This window comes from Pelodiscus sinensis, chromosome 1, assembly GCF_049634645.1.
Source record: "Pelodiscus sinensis isolate JC-2024 chromosome 1, ASM4963464v1, whole genome shotgun sequence".
In the NCBI taxonomy this organism is placed as follows: Eukaryota; Metazoa; Chordata; order Testudines; family Trionychidae; genus Pelodiscus; species Pelodiscus sinensis.
In genome coordinates this window covers 100,705,655-100,725,454 of record NC_134711.1, presented here as the reverse complement: position 1 = coordinate 100,725,454, position 19,800 = coordinate 100,705,655, and the positions used below count along the sequence as shown (strand labels likewise).

Genomic DNA, 19,800 nt, shown 5'->3' with positions numbered 1-19,800 from the left:
CCAACTACTAGAATGGCTTCTTTGGGCCACTGTAGCTGAGCATAAGCTATGGCATCCAGTCTAGATCCTGGACCATATCTAGAATCAGGGAAGAGTACAGGTAGCTATAGGCTATCTTTGCCCCTCACTTTGTGTCGAGTGTCTCACAGCTGGACCAGTTGATCTATCCCTGCATATATGCAATCATTCATTTATTCTTGAATGAACGTGATACTAGGGCACACCTTAGGTTATTTCTGAAAATGTGGCTCACTGAGGGGATGGCAATATTAAGGAAATGCAGCCTCTTAGAAGTGTCACTGAGGTCAGATAGAGGGAGATGGTCACCTTTTTTTCTATGGATATACTGGGATTGGGGCATACTGAATCCCTACATTTGAACAGCATATAATTTGTTCTTAATGAAGATGCACACCACACATCGTGTAATAGATACGTAGAAACTATTATTAAAGCACGGCCTGATTACACTGTCTTACACCTTTTACTGTCATTTACACCTGTGCAATGTGAGTGTAAAACAAATAACAGATGACTAGCATTTCACACTCACTTTACCCAGGTTTAAACGGCATCCTGCTGGCAAATTCATAACATCTACTGTAAAAGTTCTAAAAATAATTTCAAATAGTGATATAATAGACCAAGGGATAATCCTTATTCTGCGCTCAATAGAAAAAAGCTCTTTGTATCAGCTCTATTTACATTTCAATGCTGTCCCCACACGCTCAACTCAGAAAATAGAAACCAAAAAGCAAGTAAGAACTATGCTTCATAAACAGAATGCAGAGATGGGATATTTCCTTTAGCAGGAGGAGAGTTAATAAAGAGTTTTGACTGGCATTAATTTGCAGAGACTTATACAACTGACTTGTGGCTCTGTTGCTCTCAGTGATGCAGCCATCCCAAACACAATGCATTAAAATTGTATGTCACTTCACCTCATTGTGCAGGCTATATTTATACCTACCGTGTTCTACATATAGTCACTGAAGTGGAAGTGACAGGGCTTTTAAGTGGTTCGATATCCACTAATTCTGCCAAGACATCAATTTAATGGATTTAAACAGGCACAGTCTCATGAACTTTTGTTTGAGTGACTTCACCTCTCTCATGGAAAGCAGAGCAAAACCCTACTACAGTATATATAGAGAAAAGCGGAATATCATGGGCTTGATCCTTTACTCACTTACACAGTCCAAGTCCACCTAGTTCCTCTTGATTTACACAGGGTGCACCTGAGAGAATAATCGGGCCATTCCTCCCCTCACTTTATACAGTGTCCACCAAAATTGTCATTAGCGTCAGTGCATGAAGCTCCATCAATTTCAGCATAGTCGGGTCTACTTTGCCAGCTGTGAATTTGGTCCTAGGAGTCCTCAGACTTCCACTTGGCTTTTTGCCACTTACCTTGTAGATGACTGGTGCTGCTTGTTCTTCCTGGAGGAAGTGGTGCTGGTTGGCTGTTGCCTCATGACATGAGCCACGCCCACATTCAAGGGCTGTGCTGCTGGAAGAGTCACATGACTAGCTAAGAGCGCGGGCTGTTGCATGATGGGATTATAATGGCTGCCGTGAGCGTGTGTGTTTCTGCAAGAGAAGGGAAATTGGAAATAAATGCATTTTGAATGTGTATCGGTTCTTTAAAAGGCTTCCATTAAAAGGCATAAGTGCCCCCAGCTAAGGGTAACCTGGAACACGCCAGTCCTGGCTTGGTGCTTTTCTCATGAAGGACTGTTTCCCTTTGCTTTTCAGAGATATCTGCTTCATGCTCTGGGTGGGGTAGGCAGGCACCTGTTTTATGTTTAGGCAATATTCCATGGGAACCACTCAGGCCACTGGGTGTGCTGGCAGAAGAGGGCAGCTGAGAGAGATGCATGTCACTCTTTTCCTTAGTGCTGAACTCATTCCCGCTGCAATTCCCCCACCCAAGAAACAAGGGACTCAGCTCAGTACCGACCCAAACTGTCTATGTGGCAGTATAAGTCCCGGTCAGTAGACTATAACAGTATGTCTCTGGATAAGGCTTAGAAACAATACCCTCCTCCCCACCCCCGACACATACTTTGACCACTCTGGTAGCTTTTTCTATGCAGCTTGGTGTTCTGTCCACTGTATCCACTTACATATGCCTACTCCCCTCTGTCCTTCAAGAATATCTTCTCCAGCATCTTCAGGTCAGGCTCACAAATGCCTCACAAACCAGACGTCACATCAGGCTACCAGGGAAGCCAGAAGTGTCCATGTCCCAGCAATAACCAACACTCCCTAAGGTCCAGTATAACCAGGACTTTGGAGTGAGATACCATCTCACAGTGGAGGCTGTTCTGGGGATCACCTGAATATGCCAAATAACCCAGATCATCAGGCCCTCACTTCCAACTGAGGTTCATCCTAGAGTTGACCTGAACCCCTCCCCCCCACCTCGGGGAAAGGTGAGAAGACAGCGTGCTGAAACAAAATCTTCTATCTGCCAACTGTTCTCCTGGGAAAGAAACTGATGTTTTGACCCAATAGTGATGTCTTTATCTTCTGGAATATACCACATCCTTGGAGCAAGTGAGAGACAATCTGACTACGTTCCTTTGGGACAATGAAGCACAGATTTCAAACTCTTTACCTCTGTTGTGCTTGTGACTATCTCAGAGAGTTCAAGAGCACAGTTAGTGACTCTTTGGTACCTGTTTTTGTTGAGTAAAAAGGGTGAAAATGACACAGGGACTTGCCAATCTGTCATCTCGCAAGAATTTGCTTCAGGGGGGCAAAGGATTTGGCCTTACAAGAGCTTCAAGGGCCTCCCAATTTACCTACTTTAATCCACTTACTCTCAAGGCCTTGCACTGCAGTGACCATCCTTGCTAAGTGCCGCCTTTCAGCGCCTGCTGACACTAACCCTCTGAAGAAGTAAGAGCAGCTTGGAAGTGGAAAGACTACCAGAGGCAGGCAGTGAAGACAGAAGCCCTGGTGATGTTCCAGGGCAGATGAAAGAAACCACAAGTGGAACCATTTTGGGAAGGGTCCACTGTAATATACAGGTTCATAGTAATTGGCTTGAGAAGTGCCTCTCTATCCCTGATCCTTTGACAAAGGTCAGGAATTCACAAACACAGAAAGGACATCCAGAATTCCATCCCCATGTTGTCTGCAAAACGCCAAGGACCCACCATCCATGTCTGCACCAAGACTGCAAAGGGCTAGGGCTCTGCTGCAGCACTCTGCACAGACATCCCACCCACACAGAATTATCCTGCCTGCTCCCTCCGGCCGGACAGCACAAAGTGCTGCATGCTGACTCCTGGGCTGCAACACAGCACAAAACAGTAAGGCTGTCTGACTTTTTAAAAAGGCAGAGGCAGATCTGGATGGTCGGGGCAAGCTGCTGGGATCAAGAAAGGAGCTCGCGTCTTTTTTCTTGTACGATATTCTTGTGTCACAAGGACAGAGCTGTAAGGAGAAGCATAAGAGAGAGACTACCCCTTACAGACCAAGGCAGATGCTGGGAGTCTAGTGACTACATGGGCAAAGACTACACCCAAAGGCTTTCAGTGTTAGCTCCAACACACAGCTTGGCGTACTGGCAACTAATCAGACAGAGGCAAGTCAGACTGACACACAAATAGTGGATGTCTCACAGATTCACACACAAAATACTCCAGAGTTTCTTATTTACCTCCAGTCTGCCAGTGGCTGGGTCCCTGCCATGGTCTCCGGTATGACAGTCGCATGCTGGACTGAGGTGTGGGTGGCTACTCCAGTTAACTGCTGCCAGGCTGGAGGGAGCAGAATCTGCTGGGTCCCACTAGGCCAGGCCTGCTGTTGAACAAAAGAGAAGGTGGGGGTTAAAAAGAATCATCATTTATTCCACATTAAGGTGGAGCTTTTAATGCCTCCAGGAAACTACAGTAAAATAATTTTCAATACAGAAAACCAGAAGAATTGAGAAATCCTTGCCAGTGAATTCCAATGCAGTAGGTGGGTCACAGTTAGGGATACGAAAATGAAAATTGGCCTGAATCTCAACACAAACTTCAAACAGAACCAGAACTTTTTATTTCTATTCTTCAAATCAGTTTGGCTCACAGGCTCCAGCACACTCACTCCCTTTACCTCAGGGATGAGCAATAATTTTTGCCAGAGGCAAAAGTGGCCCCCGGCAAAAAATTATTGCCATCAGAAGCGGTGTGGGAAGGAGCGGGCCACTCTGGAAGGGGCAGGGCCTCAAATGGAAGGGGCGGGGCTAGGATGCTTCGAGCTTTCCCACCCACAGGTCATGATTGGTCTGGGGGGTTGGGGAGCCCCTTTGCCCCCCATATCCCACTAAGCACCCACCCCCGTGGTGGTGGGAAGAGACTTCCCATGCTCCCCCATCACCAGGCCAATCAGGCCAATCAGAACACGCAAAGCCTCCTTTCACCCTGGCAGGAATGCGCGAAACTTCTAAGCAATGCGCGCTCCTTGCATGGCGGGGCGTAGGAAAATGTTTGCACTCCTCCCACCCCCAGGCTCTGATTGGCATGGGGGCAGGGGAGTGTGTGAAGCCTCCTCCTGCCCTGCCAGGAGCACGCAGCACTTAGAAGCGCCGCACGCTCCTCACAGGGTGGGGGTGGGGTGGAGGAAACTGCACGCGCTCCCCCACCCTTAGACCAATCAGGGCTTGGGGGTGGGGGAGCGCACGAAGTCTCCAGCCACCCTGCCAGGACTGCGCAGCGCTTCAAAGCACTGCATGCTCCTGGCAGGCTGGACACTTCCCCCTACCCCCACAGGCCCTAATTGGCCTGGGGGCAGGGGAGCGGCAGGGCCTCCACGGGTCTGATCTACCTGCTTGGTGGGCCGGATCCGGCCTGCGGAGGCCCTTTTGCCCACCTGGCCTTTTGTCTTTGTGAAAATGCATGTTGAGGCCTCAGCAGCCTAGCATATTTTCCTGGGCTGTTTGCAGTCTTCAAATCTCATGAATTCCAGGGCTTTCTAAGGGTTGGTCAATAAAACCTGGGTCACCTCTAAGCTAGGGAAGCCCTACATTGCTATAACTGGAACAAAACAGCTGCCAAATCAGATGTATTTTCTTTCTTGTTGCTTCAGACACAACTGAACAGATATAGAGACCCAAGAGGATCAACAAAGGGAATGGAAAGAGAAGCAAGATGGAGTTATGTATTGTGTATTGCAATAGAGAAGGAAAGAGAAGAAAAGGGATAGTTGGAGGGAAGGAGATGAGAGTTGGGTTTTGGGGGGTGGGATTAGAGATGAAGGAAGGATCTAGTTGACCTGAAGAAGGAATATGACGGATATGATGTGGAATAGGTCAGAAGGAAAAATGGATACTTCAGGAGATTCAGACAGGCTTAGCCACACAAAATCTACTTCAGTACATCCAGTTAGCTCACATTTAAAGCACAGCTGGAAAAGTGTGAGATTTAAAAAGTAAATTCAAACAGATATTACCAGAGGCAAAAAAGGATTAGCAATAGGGAACTGACTAATACATTTTGTGATGACTGAGTCTCAGATTCTGAGCTCCTCACTGATGTTGGGCATACTTCATTCTCCAAATTGTCTCATTGACATCAGTGGGACTTTTCATGGAGTAAAGTGCTATTCAGCCCATGTCAGAGTATCAAAAGCTGGCTCTTTCAGGGTGTGTTTTTTCAAAAAAAGTGGTCTTTTTTCGAAAAAACTTCCCCGGCGTCTAGACTGCTGCTGCGTTCTTTTGAAAATAAATTGAAAGAATGTGGCAGTTTTTTCGACTGTGGAAAACCTTGTTTCACGAGGAAGAATGAATGCCTTTTTTCAAAAGTGCTCTTTTGAAAAAAGGTGCTATGTAATGCAAACTGTGCTTTTTCGAAAGAGAGCATCCAGACTGCCTAGGTGCTCTCTTTTGAAAAAGCGGCTTGCTTTTTCAAAAGTACTGGTTGTAGTCTAGAGGCTCTTTTTCGAAAGAGGCTTTTTCGAAAATATCTAGACGTAGCCTCAGCTAAAGGAACTTTAGTTTGGGCAGATCACTCATGTGTGGAGCAGCTGGTTACTTTAAACAATTACCCAAATAACAACAATTTCTGATGCAGGAAAGGCACGAGTATCATGTTTTCACACTGATTGCAAAACAGTGGCTTCCAAGCACCAGCATCCATTTTCCCTGACTTACTCAGGCAGTGAAGGAGATTTCGGGGGTGGGAGGGAGAATGAGAAATATGCTAGGACCACATCTATGCTGGAACACAAAGCACAGGCATCACCCCACCTTATTGGAAAATTGTTCGGAAGCACAGCTATGCCAGCTAGCAGGCTTTGGTGCTCCAATCTGGACAGACAGTGGGTATGTCTAGCCTGGGGTACTGAGGGTGCAATTTCCAGTTCCAGCAAACATACTCATAGTGGCTCTAATCAAATTAATGCACAACAACTAGAAAGACAGCTATGGTGGCACAAGTACTGGGACACACTAGCTGCTCCTACTTCTATTGTGCCTCGGCTCTGGGATGCACCGCCAGGGTGGCTAGGCCTTCTAGCTGCCATAGCTGTACTGCCAGCTCAGTCAGAGCTAGGGCACGTAGGTCCGCTTGAGCTGGAAATGACATAGGTGCATAACCTACGTCCACCTGCAGAGCTCAAGCAAATTTCTTTAAAGTGGCTCGACTGTGCTTTGTAACTGTGAGGAGCTACACACACACACACATGTTGCAGCGGTAATGTTGGTTTGAAAATAGGTTAAAACATAGCCACAAGTTCTAGAGTTGAAAGGGCTTTAATGGTTTTTATCTTTGGCAAGAGAACATTTCATATCAGCTCGTGATGAAGGCAGGGAAAGAGATGACAGGAAGAGATTGTTAGTAACAGTAACTTACATTTTCCTAGCACCCTTCAAACAATACACAAGGATTAGCTCATTCAGCAGGGGGTGCAAAACAGAAACAGCACACCTATTATATATTTTGAACAGTTTGTGGATTTGTTTGTCCAAAATAAAATCATACGTCACAATTCATTACAGATACCAAATTTTAATAATCCTGCCACTTAAAGTAGCTGAATGTACTACTTTTTATACTGGAATATGCTGGGTGAAAGGTTTAAATATTTTTTGTTTTTTGTTGGAAAAATGTCATGGCTATTATGATTACAGCTGATAAAAATATTTGCTAACAAAATTAAAATTGATTTGACTATTCAACTGACATTTTAGTGCAAAGACAATATTTGCTGTTACGAATCACAAAATAATTCAAATTAGTTACAGAAAGAGTAATGGAAGATTGATGAGTTTCTCATTCAAATTTACCATGTATGGTAATTATTCAGTAAAATGAATAATGTTTAAAGTTGAAATCCTACAAATTTAAAACTGCTCTGTTACTTCCCTTTTGCAAGCACATTAATACAAAATTCTATTGCATATATTTAATTTCTTGAACTTTCCTATAAGTGTAATCTATGCAAAATGATTTTGCCTGATCAATGACAGGCCTCACCTGCTAGTATAGCAATATTTCCCAGCAATTCAGGGCAGGAAGTGAAGGGTCCCTGGCAATGTTCCCTCTAATCTTTTCCATCCATGTGCGGATTTTTTTCCATCCAAGTGCAGAATACATTTTTTATGTGCATTGTGAATGTGCACCATCAGTAGAAACAAAAAACCTAGCTGTGGGCACTCTGCTAATCAGCTGTGTAGTGTCTGACTCACTCCTGAGTGGCTGCACAAGGCACAGCTTACAGTGAACACTGGTCCCTGGTATAAGTCTCATCTGTTCTTTTGCACATCCACCACTCATCAATAAGGGAACGTGTTCTGATTCACATTGATCCCGACATGCATACCCGGCATCTGCACTACTGTTTTGACAGTTTCAAACGAGGGATGTGAGGCTCTGGACTGACGTGAATCAGAACACGTTCCCTTACTGACGAGCGACAGATATAAATAAGACACAACCCACCCACTTAACATCCTGGCCCATTCCTGCAGTCCCAGCTCTATGTCCACCTCAGCGTTTGTCCCACACTGCCCTCTAGACACTCCTGCTGGGGTGTGGAGTCGGGGTGTGGGGGCTTGCCTAGCTCTGGTGCTCCACATGCAGAGTGGGGACAAAAGCTTGCCCTGCTCTGCTTGCCTGGCCCTCCTGCTGGTGAGTGCTACTGGGGCATGGGAACTTCCAAGACCCTGATCCCCACTCTCTGGCAGGAACGTTGGGTGGGCAGAGTGGGGCAAGCTGCAAGCACAGGGCAGAATGGGTAGTGATGTGGGGTGCACTTTTTTATGGGAGCTCCTGTTCAGAGCATCTATCCATGCACTGCTGGCTGGAAGCGGGGAGAGGCAGCCAGATCACTTCTACCCCTCTGCCCTCTGGTCATTTCCCACCCACCCAGAGCCCCCCCAAGTGACGCCTCCTGCTTATGCCACTGTTGTACTTAGGCCCCTGGTATATGGCCTTTTGGTATCCATTGCCCTTTTCAAGAACACAACCCCAATATATCCCAAGGACCTGCTGTACTTCATCTAAATGAAACTGCAAAGAGAATCTGAGGGACCCACAATTCAAGTTGCTCATCCTTACTGCTGCATAAGTGAATTTACTCCACACGCAGTTCCACGGAAACCAGTGGGAATATTTGTGAAGTTAAAAATTTTTCAGCGAGTGTTATTAAGTTAATATTTGCCCAGGACAAATGCTTTGATAAATCTTTTCATGAAAAAGTTTTCTAAAATCTTTAAGGACTGGAAGCCATCAAGATCTTCGTTTTAACTCATCTGAAAGAGGACGCTTCCAAAATCAGTGTCCTTTCAATACTGGTTCAACAATAACTTGGAGGGGAAAGTACCATACAGTCAGTGCTCCCGCTAAGATTTTCCAACCATGAGTGAAGTGAGTTTTGGCTTGTGTACCAATATTGAGGTTACGTGTGCTGGTTTGGAAGTGTGCCACCGAGGCACCTAATTTATTAATATACACATCTCCCAGCTGCTGGAGCAGAATTCATCGTGCGCCCCCCCACCCGCCATGCAGCATGTCATGTTCCCAGCCGCCAGAGCAGACCACGCTCCACCTTCCGTCTGGCCATGTAACATATCCTGTTCCCAGCCTTTGGAGCAGACACTCTCCCCCTGCCATGTGGCAGGTCCAGTTCCCGGCCCCAGCCGCCAGAACAGGCCCTGGGCCCCCCTCCCCGTGGCAGACCCAACCACCACAGCAGGCCTCTCCCCAGCCATGTGGCCATGGCACGTCCCCATCCCCCGCCTCAGCTGGCCCCGCCCACCAGAGTAGCCGCCTACCACGGCTCTTCAAAGGGGTGGGTGGGGGAAGATATTTTTGTGCACAGGTGCGCACCTTAGTGAAAACTATGCATACAGTCGATCACCAATATCGATGTTCTTCAGTACTGGTCCCCCATCCACACTGGGTCTGTCCACACTGTTAGCTGACTTGGGCTTGTGGGGCTCAGGCTGTGGGGATGTAAAATTGCAGTGCAGGTGTTTGGGCCCATACTGGAGTCTGGGCTCTCAGCCATTCCTCCCCCACCTCCAGCTTGCAGAGCTCAGGCTAGATCCTGAGCCTAAATATCTACACAGCAATTTCTCACTCATGCAAGCCCAAGATAGCTGACATGGAGCAGCTGCAGGGATTTAATTGCAGTGTGGATGTACCCACCGGGGCCCAGTCCAGCCCTGCTTAGCTTGTGAGATCTTGCTTGATGAGATCATGGCATGCAATAGATGTTTTGTGTCACTGGAAACATTTATTTCTAATTTCAATTTTTATTGATAATCACCGAATTCTTATTGTTGAAGAACAGCCCATGGGGAGAGGTGACAGTGGTATCTACTTGGTATTCATGAAGGGCTGCTTTCTATAAGCAGAGGAAAATGGCCATTATCACTAGTGCTAGTCATTAGCATAGAAAAGTGGATTTATAATGCAGAAGAGGAATTATCATTTATGTGTTAAAACCTAGTCGTTTCTACTTATGACCCCTTTAATGTTCATCCTTCCTTCCTTCCAAAAGTTGCGCGCTTAAGTCACATGCAGACAAAGAACAGCCTTACAGAATGTTACATGGGATAGCAGAGACTTGGAGTCCAAGTTCTACTGTTTAACCACTTATCCTTACTTGAATGGGACTTTCAGTCGGTTATGAGCCTGTTCTGCCCGAACAACACTGTATTTTCTAATATCTAATGGGAACCAATTGAGAACAAATGACAAATGAAACTATAGGGACAAGGGTTTGAGAACAGGCAAAATTACTTTTTACCTCCTCGACTGGCCTTTAGAAAAGATTAAATGAATTTAGCACTGGGCTGACTTTCCTGAGGTTAGCCACACAACAGGTACTATACAGCACAGGTAATGCCACTGCAAGCTGCCCCCATCCTGACTCGCCAATGTGCCGCCAGCCAGACCTAGAAGCATCACCCTAGGGAAGTGTCTTGGTGAGCGTTCCTTACTTAGCTTCTCTGCTGAGGCCACTACAGGGTGGCAGGTGATGTCTACTTGGATGGCAGTTTCTGCAATGTGAACATTTAACTACTGAGAACCAAACTGAGATTGCCCAGTGAGAGGGGTAGCTCAGTGGTTTCAGCATTGGCCTGCTAAACCCAGGGTTGTGAGCTCAATCCTTGAGGGGGGGCATTTAGGGATCTGGGGCAAATCTATCAGTGATTGATAGATTGGGTCCTGCTGTTAGGGCAGGGGACTGGACTTGCTGACCTCTCAAGGTCCCTTCCAGCTCTGTGAGACAGATGGATAGGTCCTTCTATTTCATACTGACCATTTTACAGGTAGGAACAAACTTTTAGCGATGACTGACCTGGGCTGAATTAAAAGGGATCAAAAGATTCCTCAGCCCATTACCACTTAGCTAGGTCATCTGGTCCCCAAGGAGACACTTTCCATAGTGGGAGGCTAAAGGTCTTGCACGTGGGATATTTATAGGGCAGCTGATTGTGCCATTTTCTTCTTCTGTGTGGCTGCCTTCCATCTCAGTTTCTGACCAGTACTTCACAGGAGAATGGAAAGGCAAGTGGCACGTTAACCAATCCCGGCCACTTTTCCTAGGTCAGGTTCCCCCTCTTAACTGGACATGCTTTTGGCTGGGCTTTGTAAAGGAGCCTTAGGGGACTTCAATGTCCAAATCCCATACAAATCCTCTTCCATTCTATACTCTCATCTGATATGTGTGTGTGTGTGTGTGTGTGTACGGGGGGTGCAACAGCTGCTGCTGCACCAGGCTCTCCTGGTGATCCCCAAAGCCACATCCTTGGGGCCTGGGGTCCATGGGGAGAGAAGGCAGGAAGGGGTGGGGCGTAGGGACTAATTAGGATTGCCAGGTGTCCGGTATGCGGCCTCTGTCCAGTAAAAGACCCAGAAAATACCTGGTATTTCCTGTTTTTCTCAGACAAAAGGTCGCTTGGGACAATCTTCGCCTAACACATGTGATGGTGGGGGTGGGGAGCATGGGGATTTAAAGGCACAGTGTGTCTTGTGTGTGTGTGTGTGTGTGTGTGTGTGTGTGTGTGCAGTTGATTTTTGGTTTTTTTTGCTCAACAACTTTGATTGTCTCCCCCCCCCCCTTTTTTTTTTACTCAACCAATTTTTTTCTTGCTATGTTCGGTATTTTTTGTGAAAATATCAGTGGGGGCATTGGTTGGGTGCACCTGAAGGCAGAATCAGGCTGTGCAGCTCCCATGCTTGGCCCTAGTTGCTGCCTGGCCCAGCATCTCACACCACTGCTTTGGGAATAGCTGCAGTGTGACAGATAGGGTTGCCAGGTGTCTGGTATTCAACTGGACAGTTCAGTTTTTGGGCCCTCTGTCCAGTAAAAAAATTCAGAAAATACCAGAAATGTGCAATGTCCAGTATTTTCTGGTTTTCCGTCTGGGTGCCCCCTGGAAGCCTGGCGGGGGCGGGGGGAGTGGCTGGGAGGTGGGGCGCGATCAGCGCTGGGAGCCTCTGGTTGCGTCTGACGTAGGAGTGATGCTTTGGGGAGGAGGAGAAGCCCTGCCCATGCTCCTGAGAGCTGTTCAAGTGCGTTGTGGGGCCGTAGCCAGACTCGCTTGTGCTTCGCCAGGACCGTGCACTGGACAGGCAGCGCCCTGGGATCTGCATGTGCCCAGGTCAGTCCTGCTCCCCGCCGGCCGATTCTCTCCCCCTGCTCCCCCTCTTGGCCAGCCCCTCTCCCCCCGACCAGCCCTGCTTCCTGCCGGCTGGTTCTCCTCTTCCCAATCTCCCCCGGCCAGCCCCGCTCCGCCCAACACCCCGCCCCAATCTCCCCCGGCAAGCCCCGCTGCCCCGACCCCTCCCCTTCTGACCAGCCCTGCTTCTCACTGGCCGCCCCCCGATCTCCTCTACCCCCGACCAGCTCTGCTTCCTGCTGTCCACCCCCCCGATGTCCCCCAGCCAACCCTGCTGCCCTCGACCCCCCCCCCCCCCAGCCTTGCTTCCCCTTCCCCCCTCCCAGCCAGCCCTCTCCGCAATCAAGTGTGTCCGGTATTTTTTCTGAAGCTACCTGGTAACCCTAGTGACAGACACAACTTAACATCAAAATCTATTCCATGTTAATGGCAGCAGGAAATAAGAGTACTTCACTCTAATAAACTGCAAATTACACTTGTCTCCGAACCCTCCCTGGAATTTTCTAGCTTGGTGCCCCTTTGTGCCAGAGCTGGGCCCTCTCCCCTCCAAGTTCAGCAATTACACACATGCATGCACACACCACACCCGTGTACCCATCAGTCTAGGTGAACTATTACAGATCTCTCCCAAGGTCAGCTTGCTCTGACAATTCAATTTAGGAATCATAAAATTTTACAGCCTGGTCATAGTGAGATGCTACCAACATGACAGCAGAGAAGCTTATCACTTGAGAGCAGGCACACAGAGCATGCGTGCTCAGAGACCGGGCCATGGAATTCAAGGGTATCAGCAACATCCCTTCTTAGGCTCATAGTGGTGCCATCACTGTGCTGGGGCCACACAGTGTGCCACACAGTGTAGCCACACAGCACCAAGGGTGCTGCACCGTAAATTGAGTCTCTGCAAGAAGGTATTTCACCCTGTTCCTTCCTAAGCCAGATTCAGAGATTCGTTATCTACTGCCTGCACCACACAAACCCTAAATTTCTCCCCATCCTGTAGCCCCTTTAGCAACCCCCACCCCCCACACACTCACCACCAACCCTCCCCCACACGCACACTCACCAACAACCCCCACCACACACACAAACGCTTTCCAGCCCAGTTCCAAATGTTGATTGTCCTGGAATTTTCTGCCTTGCTGAGTCAGATGAAAAGGCTGCGGTGGTGGGCCTCTCTCTGTCTCCGCCACATCTGCACAACTAGGGCTGGAAAGGCTACTCAGGCACAGGGCCCTGGAGAGCTGTTCACAGCACTGTGCTATCCCACAGGGCAAGCCCTGGCAGGCAGGTGGATGAGGGCGTGGGGAATATTTTTGTTTTTACAGCTTTGGTTTTAAAAAGGTTACTACATGGTTGTTGCTCCCTGTAAGAGATTACCCGAGTTTGTTTGCATGCCAAAGCCACTTCCTCCTTGTGTGTGGAGGAGGCTTGGATTTCTTCAGTCCTCCTGCTGTCGAAGTGCATGGACCTAGATTCAGTGTCGGGATCTGGGCACAACTCTCTACATATGAGGTAAGGAACACGGAGATTTTTCATCGGCAGGAAAGGATTGCTTTGGCTGGTCCGTTGGGACAGTGCACAGCGCTGCCATGTCCACGGCTGTGAGTAAGATGTCACAGGTGTCACTGAGAGCACATTTTGGGCTCTGGACTCTCGCTCCTAGGTTCAGATGAGGAAAGTGAGAGCGAGCCCTTTCAGCCGCATGGAAGAGTAGCACAAAGGGAAGTGGCCCTAATTACTCTGAAGGGGCTGGTGGCAGGCAGGCAGGGTTTTCTGCCTAGAAGTGAAAGTAAGAAAATGCAGGAATGCAGAACACAGCCGAGGGAGAAGGGAAGGAAGAGACAAGCGCTGGATCACCCTTTTCTATGTGCTACACCCAGGCCCACCTATGGGAGGGCAATTGCCCTGGGGCCTGGCAATTCAAAGGGACTCGGACGCTGCATGCAGCAAGGCATGGAGAGCTGACTGCTCCGGCCCCGCCCCTTCTAAAAGCACAGAGCCGGAGGTTCCCCCACATTGCTCAGGGTCCCACAGAGGCTGTCAGCACCCCTGGTGACACCATCAATTTCAGGCTGGAAAAAACACCCTTCAAATACATGGAGTGCTGTCCCTTTAAGACATGAAGTTGCTGATCTGTTAAAGACTGGAATCAGAGCCTCTTTTCACCTGTCTCCCCAGCCACATGCCAGGATACGTGCTCGTGTGGGAGAAAATGGACCCAGAAAGGTCTGATGTAAAGATTATTTTCACCCCCTACTTTGCATATTGCAGGCAGCAGCTTGATTTAACTTTTCATTTCTGCAAGAACCAGCTCACAGAGACAATATACAAAATGCGTCCGTATCCATCACTACCGTTATGGAAGAGTTTATCCAAGGGCCTCTGGGTGAGGCACTTGCAGCCATTTGCCTGGCCCTGTTTCCTGGATTTCAATGTATACAGAGAGTAAGTGGTTAGGGTCCAGTTTTGGAGCTGCCCTGTGGCTTAGAGGGAACATCAGTTGGAAAGCATTTGTGCCAGTTCAGCTGCTTGTGCCTAATTTCACTTTGCACATAGTCCCACTCCAGTCTTTGAAAATCTCTCCGTTTCCTTTCCACTGCTCTGCTTCTCAGACTTCTGAATGGGATACAAGGTCCAAGCTTGCCATGCTGAAGGTTATAACAGGCATTGGCAAAATGATGAATTCCATTTTGAGGCAGACTTGCACCAAGAGGCAGCTCTGTCACAAGGACTCTTTTAGTGGGAATAGGCGGGGCACTTAGCTAGTGAAAAATCACACAGGTGTTACGCTGTGCTTCGTTCGGTCTTCACCAGATAAGATCGGTAGGCCTCTGGCAAAGGAAAGTAATCACAGGAATATATACATGGCATATGTAACCTGGGCAATCCAAGGCTTGGGCATGATTTTAAAGTCTGTTGATGTCTGAGTGCAAATGAACACTCTGGCATTAAGCAGCCCACAGGAGGCATGTATTTTACTTCTGGATCACTTTTTCCAGGAGGCATTGTGTAGCTCTATGCACCTAACACTTAGTATATTTGTTCTCTATCAAAGACGTTCCTGACACCAATAAATATCAGACCACTTTAAAAAAATGGCCAGATTCACAGAAACTGGGGCAAGGAGGTCTCAGTTATACCTCTTGACAGAAGGCTGGGGATTCACCTTCACGGAGGATAGGCACTTTTGCAAGTGACAACCCCCACTCTGGGTTTCCATAGTTGGGGAGTCATTTATCTTCTACTAGGGTCCCTTCAAGAACTGCACCAGTAGAGGCAGAGATTCTCTGACATAGCTGCCCTGGCCCTGCCTTCAGGTTTCCCATTACTCAAGAACAAGATGACATTCCATAAAATGGAAAGGAAACAAACTGAAAAATAAATTAAGCAAAACCTTTTTTAAACAATACACAATTTACCAGTGGAACTTGCTGCTGCAAGATGTCACAGGGCCAAGTACTTAGTAGGATTCAGAAAAGTATCAATCGTTAATTCTTACCATTGTCCTGACACAGCTCCTATTGCCACCCCCACGGATGTCAATGAGAATTGGATCACACCTTGTAAAAAGGGGGACTGAGAAAGAGAATGGACCTGTTACCTGCTACACTGTTAGAGCCTTTTAGAAATCAGAAGTAGCCTGCCAGGAGAAAAGGAGATTGAGGAAAGACAGATGCCCCGTGGAAAGCTGGAGATGTTCACCTGGGTGTCCCATTCTACAACTGAGCCACAGAGGGACTGAGTTTTCCCCCGCTCCATGTAGCTAAGCTAAATGAAAAACACTTGCTCCAAGTGTCACCTATACTTGCCCAAAGCACATTTACCCAGACTAAGAAAATTACCTGTGCGAGGAGACCTGGCTGGATCTGAAGAGGCTGGGCCCCAGGAGCCTGAGTGACAATCGGAACAGCGTTCTCCATCCGTACAGAATACCCAGCATGCTTTGAAGGGGAGGCTTGTAATCCTGTTCCATGGACAGAGAAGGTACAGAATTAGTCATCATCAGCACTGCTAAGAAGAGGGGTCTAAAAAAGAAAATCAGGCGCTTGATTCCCACTTCTTACATCCAGTCAAATTTATTACACTCTCAACCCATGGACATCTATCAATTTTTGGCAGACATGACACACACACACAAGGCTGAAGACAGTAGGGGTGTGTCTAGACTACATGCCTCCTTCGACGGAGGCATGTAGATTAGCCAGATCGGAAGAGGGAAATGAAGCCGCGATTAAAATAATCGCGGCTTCATTTAAATTTAAATGGCTGCCCCGATCTGCCGATCAGCTGTTTGTCGGCAGATCGGGGGAGTCTGGACGCGATGCCCCGACAAAGAAGCCTTTCTTCATCGACACAGGTAAGCCTCGTGAAACCAGGTTTACCTGTGTCGATGAAGAAAGGCTTCTTTGTCGGGGCATCGCGTCCAGACTGCCCCGATCTGCCGACAAACAGCTGATCGGCAGATCGGGGCAGCCATTTAAATTTAAATGAAGCCGCGATTATTTTAATCGCGGCTTCATTTCCCTCTTCCGATCTGGCTAATCTACATGCCTCCGTCGAAGGAGGCATGTAGTCTAGACACACCCTAGGAGATTAACCCTCCTTAAACTTGGCATATGCTTTTAGAATGTGTTAACTTTAGTAGAGACATCATAACGTTACCCACATCTGGAGGCAATTCTATAAGGGTTTGTTTTCAAATTAAACCTGTTATTCTCCAATCTGGCTACAAGCAACCATCACAGATGGCTAGAAAAATACACTATAGGGTGAGGGTGCTGCCTGTTGATGAGGTGGGAGATTGGGACTCCAGAGTAAGGTTGTGTACACTCCACTCGTCATTGAGGCATTTTGTTTCTCTAGACTTCACTAGGATTGAAAGGCATATCACCAGTACGCATCAGTCAACACATTCTGAAGTGATAGTGTCCTTGTCTACTTTAACACCTGCTAACCTAGTTGAGTTAGGGGACGCCAGGCTTCAACTGGGGTAAAAGTTACACTATAAAGTCCTTGTAGAAAAGTGGTTAGAGTATTGCAAAACATTATTGTTGATAGATCCTGCGCCATCAGGACCAAATCTCAGATCTTGCCTGGACTGAGTCTCTGATACAGCTATTGGTGAAACTGTGCAGGAGCAACCCCTATCACAGACAGGTGAAGCTGCTATGTGTCCCAATGCAGTTTACACCATTTTAAAACAGGAGTATTGCCCACTGGTGCAAAAAGCAGCTATACCTATCTATACTAGCTGCAGTGGTGCAGCTGTACAGATGACTAGCCACTGATGGCCATAATCAGGGCAAATCTCCAGTACAGACTTTTCCAGAGAACTAACCTGCTGAGTCACCTCATGGAAACAGGGTCACTGAGCAACCTGGGAACTGGTCAGTAAAATAGTCAGTTCTTTTCAATTTGCCAACACAAGGCAAAGGTTCTTCAAAATACACTGACCAGGACAATGAACGATGAGCACCACAATCACATCTCCCTCCCTCCACCCCCGAGGTATCACCAGCAACCCAACTGCTCCTGATGTTCTCCTCACTTTCATGATTTTCTTCCTTCAGAAAGATATGGTGGAGGGAGATTTCAAATGTGAACCAAATCAAACAACAGAAAGGCTGGCTGCCAGGAGGCAGGCCGGTTTCTTACCTTGAAAGCCTGGAGGGCAGACGATGAGGGCTTGCTGGAAGGGGTCAGGCCGGGCACAGATCTGCGCCGTTCCTGTCTGCAGGGGCATGCTCCGCTGGGCCACTGCGGCCATGGATGCTGCTGAAGGCTGGTAGAGTGCAGATTGGTAGTTTAGTATGGAGACTTCAGGGTTGGCTAAAGAAATAGTGGCACTGGTGGAGGTGGGAGCCAGGTTGGTGGCCTAAAGGAATGATGGGAATTAAACAAAAAAAAATGAGGGAGATGGTATGTTGGAAGAAGCAAATCTAAAAATAAATGAATCTAAATAAAACCAGGAAACAAAAAAATAAATGAGGAGCAAAATAGAAAACTGAGAAGCACAAGAGGCAAGGGAAGGTGACATGGGCAAAGGGAGCACACTAAGCATGAATAGGGAGACGCTCTATCAACTGGGGCTGCTTCCAACCACACCATAGCCCAGTTTGTTGTCCAGGGAGTCTCCAGAATGGAGCATCTCTCCTGAGGATGGGCCTGATTTGGGGACCAGGGAGGAGACAGGAAGAGGAAGGGGCTCTGTGAAAGGGCGTCACGGCCCCGCACTGCAGCTAAAAGAGTTCACCTGGCCTCGGGGGCAGGGCAGACCCCACCCCTGCAGCCTTGCTGGGCATGCACATGAGTGAGTCCTGGGATAAAAGCCAGGGGAAGCAGGCAGTCAGGGGAGGTAGCTGAAGTGGCAGGGGTGCAGGGCAGAGATCCTGAGCCGTCCCAGCCATCCCTGCTACCACTGGAGCAAGGCCTGCTGATTCAGGCGCTCAGGAGCTGCAAGCCAAAGCACAGACCCCAGGACATCGCCTCACCAGGGGAGAGGCAGGAAGCATCCCCGGGAGGAGGAAGGACCTCCGGGGGGTCAGCAACCAGGCAGTGGATACTGACACGGCCAACAGGGCCCTAGGCTGGGACCCGGTGGAGCGGGAGGGCCCGGGTCCCCCTGCCTCCCCCAAAACCCCCATAATTCAGCCTCCAAGATGGTGCAAAAGGCTTGTCTGTATGGACTAGGCCAGAGGGCCGTATCTCCCCTGATAAAGGGGCACTGGACTTTGAGGGCCAGGCCAAAGGGATTATGTGTCCCCAGGTCCAAGGCGAATTCGCTCCGGGACCGGGGCCTGCCCCTTCACAGGCTCAAAAAGGAACGGTCACACAAAGTCAAACTGCTCCGTACATGCTTCTGGCCCACCCTGTGAGAAACCTGGTGAGGTCAGTTCTGCTCCCAACACAAAACATATAGGAGAATTTGGAGATTCCCATTTATACACCCATCACAACTACACACTTCTTTTGATAAGAGAACATAAAGCGGCACTTTTTTCAACCCCCTTTAAAAAAAAACTCAGGCAGTAAGTGATGGACACACAAGAGACAGTCGGAAACCTAACCTAGAGACGGGAGAGGAAACAGGAGAAGTGGCCCACGTACAGTGGTTTTTGACGTACAGTGAGAATGTTGGAACTGCCTGATACTGGCAGACCTCACCCAAATTTCTGCTGCTGTTTGATATGCAGAGACAGATTCTTCCACCCATATTCACACTATGCAGTGCTAATAGTCTCACTGGCAGGAACTTTGGGTGGAGTAAGGAACTACTCAGGGCGAGTAAAGATGACAGAGTGTCTGACCCTTCTAGTCGTGCAGGTGGTGGTGTTTGGTTATAGTAAAGGGTGCTAATTGGTGCTTGGGAGAAGGTAATCAACAGGAGTTTATAAGCAGTCTTACTCTCCAGCCTAAGTTCCAAAAGCAGGCAAAAAAAGGATACAGGCAGTCCCCGGGTTACGTGGATCTGACTTACATTGGATCCCTACTTATGAACGGGGCTTTTCTCACCGCGGAGGACGCGGGCGGCGGGACCGCCAAGATGTGCCGCAGTACCGCCACCCGTGTCCTCTGCGGCGAGAAAAGCCGCTCCGAGTCTCCCTGGTCTGCTGGGGGGGGGGGGGGCGCAGCTAGTGCACCCCTGCCCCAGCAGACCAGGCTTTTCTCACCGC

At 48.4% G+C, this 19,800-nt stretch overlaps 1 protein-coding gene across 4 annotated transcripts in view; it reads right to left on the bottom strand.

Moving 5' to 3' along the window:
- HIPK2 (homeodomain interacting protein kinase 2) overlaps positions 1 to 19,800 on the bottom strand; it is a 216,025-nt gene that overhangs the window by 31,435 nt on the left and 164,790 nt on the right. Inside the window, exons 8-11 of one of the 4 annotated variants that reach the window (XM_006138056.4) lie at positions 17,783 to 18,002; positions 15,970 to 16,091; positions 3,671 to 3,813; positions 1,411 to 1,590 (exon numbers count right to left, since the gene is read on the bottom strand). In XM_006138056.4, the coding sequence (XP_006138118.2) occupies positions 1,411 to 1,590; positions 3,671 to 3,813; positions 15,970 to 16,091; positions 17,783 to 18,002 (665 nt within the window). The remainder of the gene's footprint in view (positions 1 to 1,410; positions 1,591 to 3,670; positions 3,814 to 15,969; positions 16,092 to 17,782; positions 18,003 to 19,800) is intronic. The other 3 variants (XM_006138057.4, XM_006138058.4, XM_006138059.4) reach the window with 3 other exon arrangements.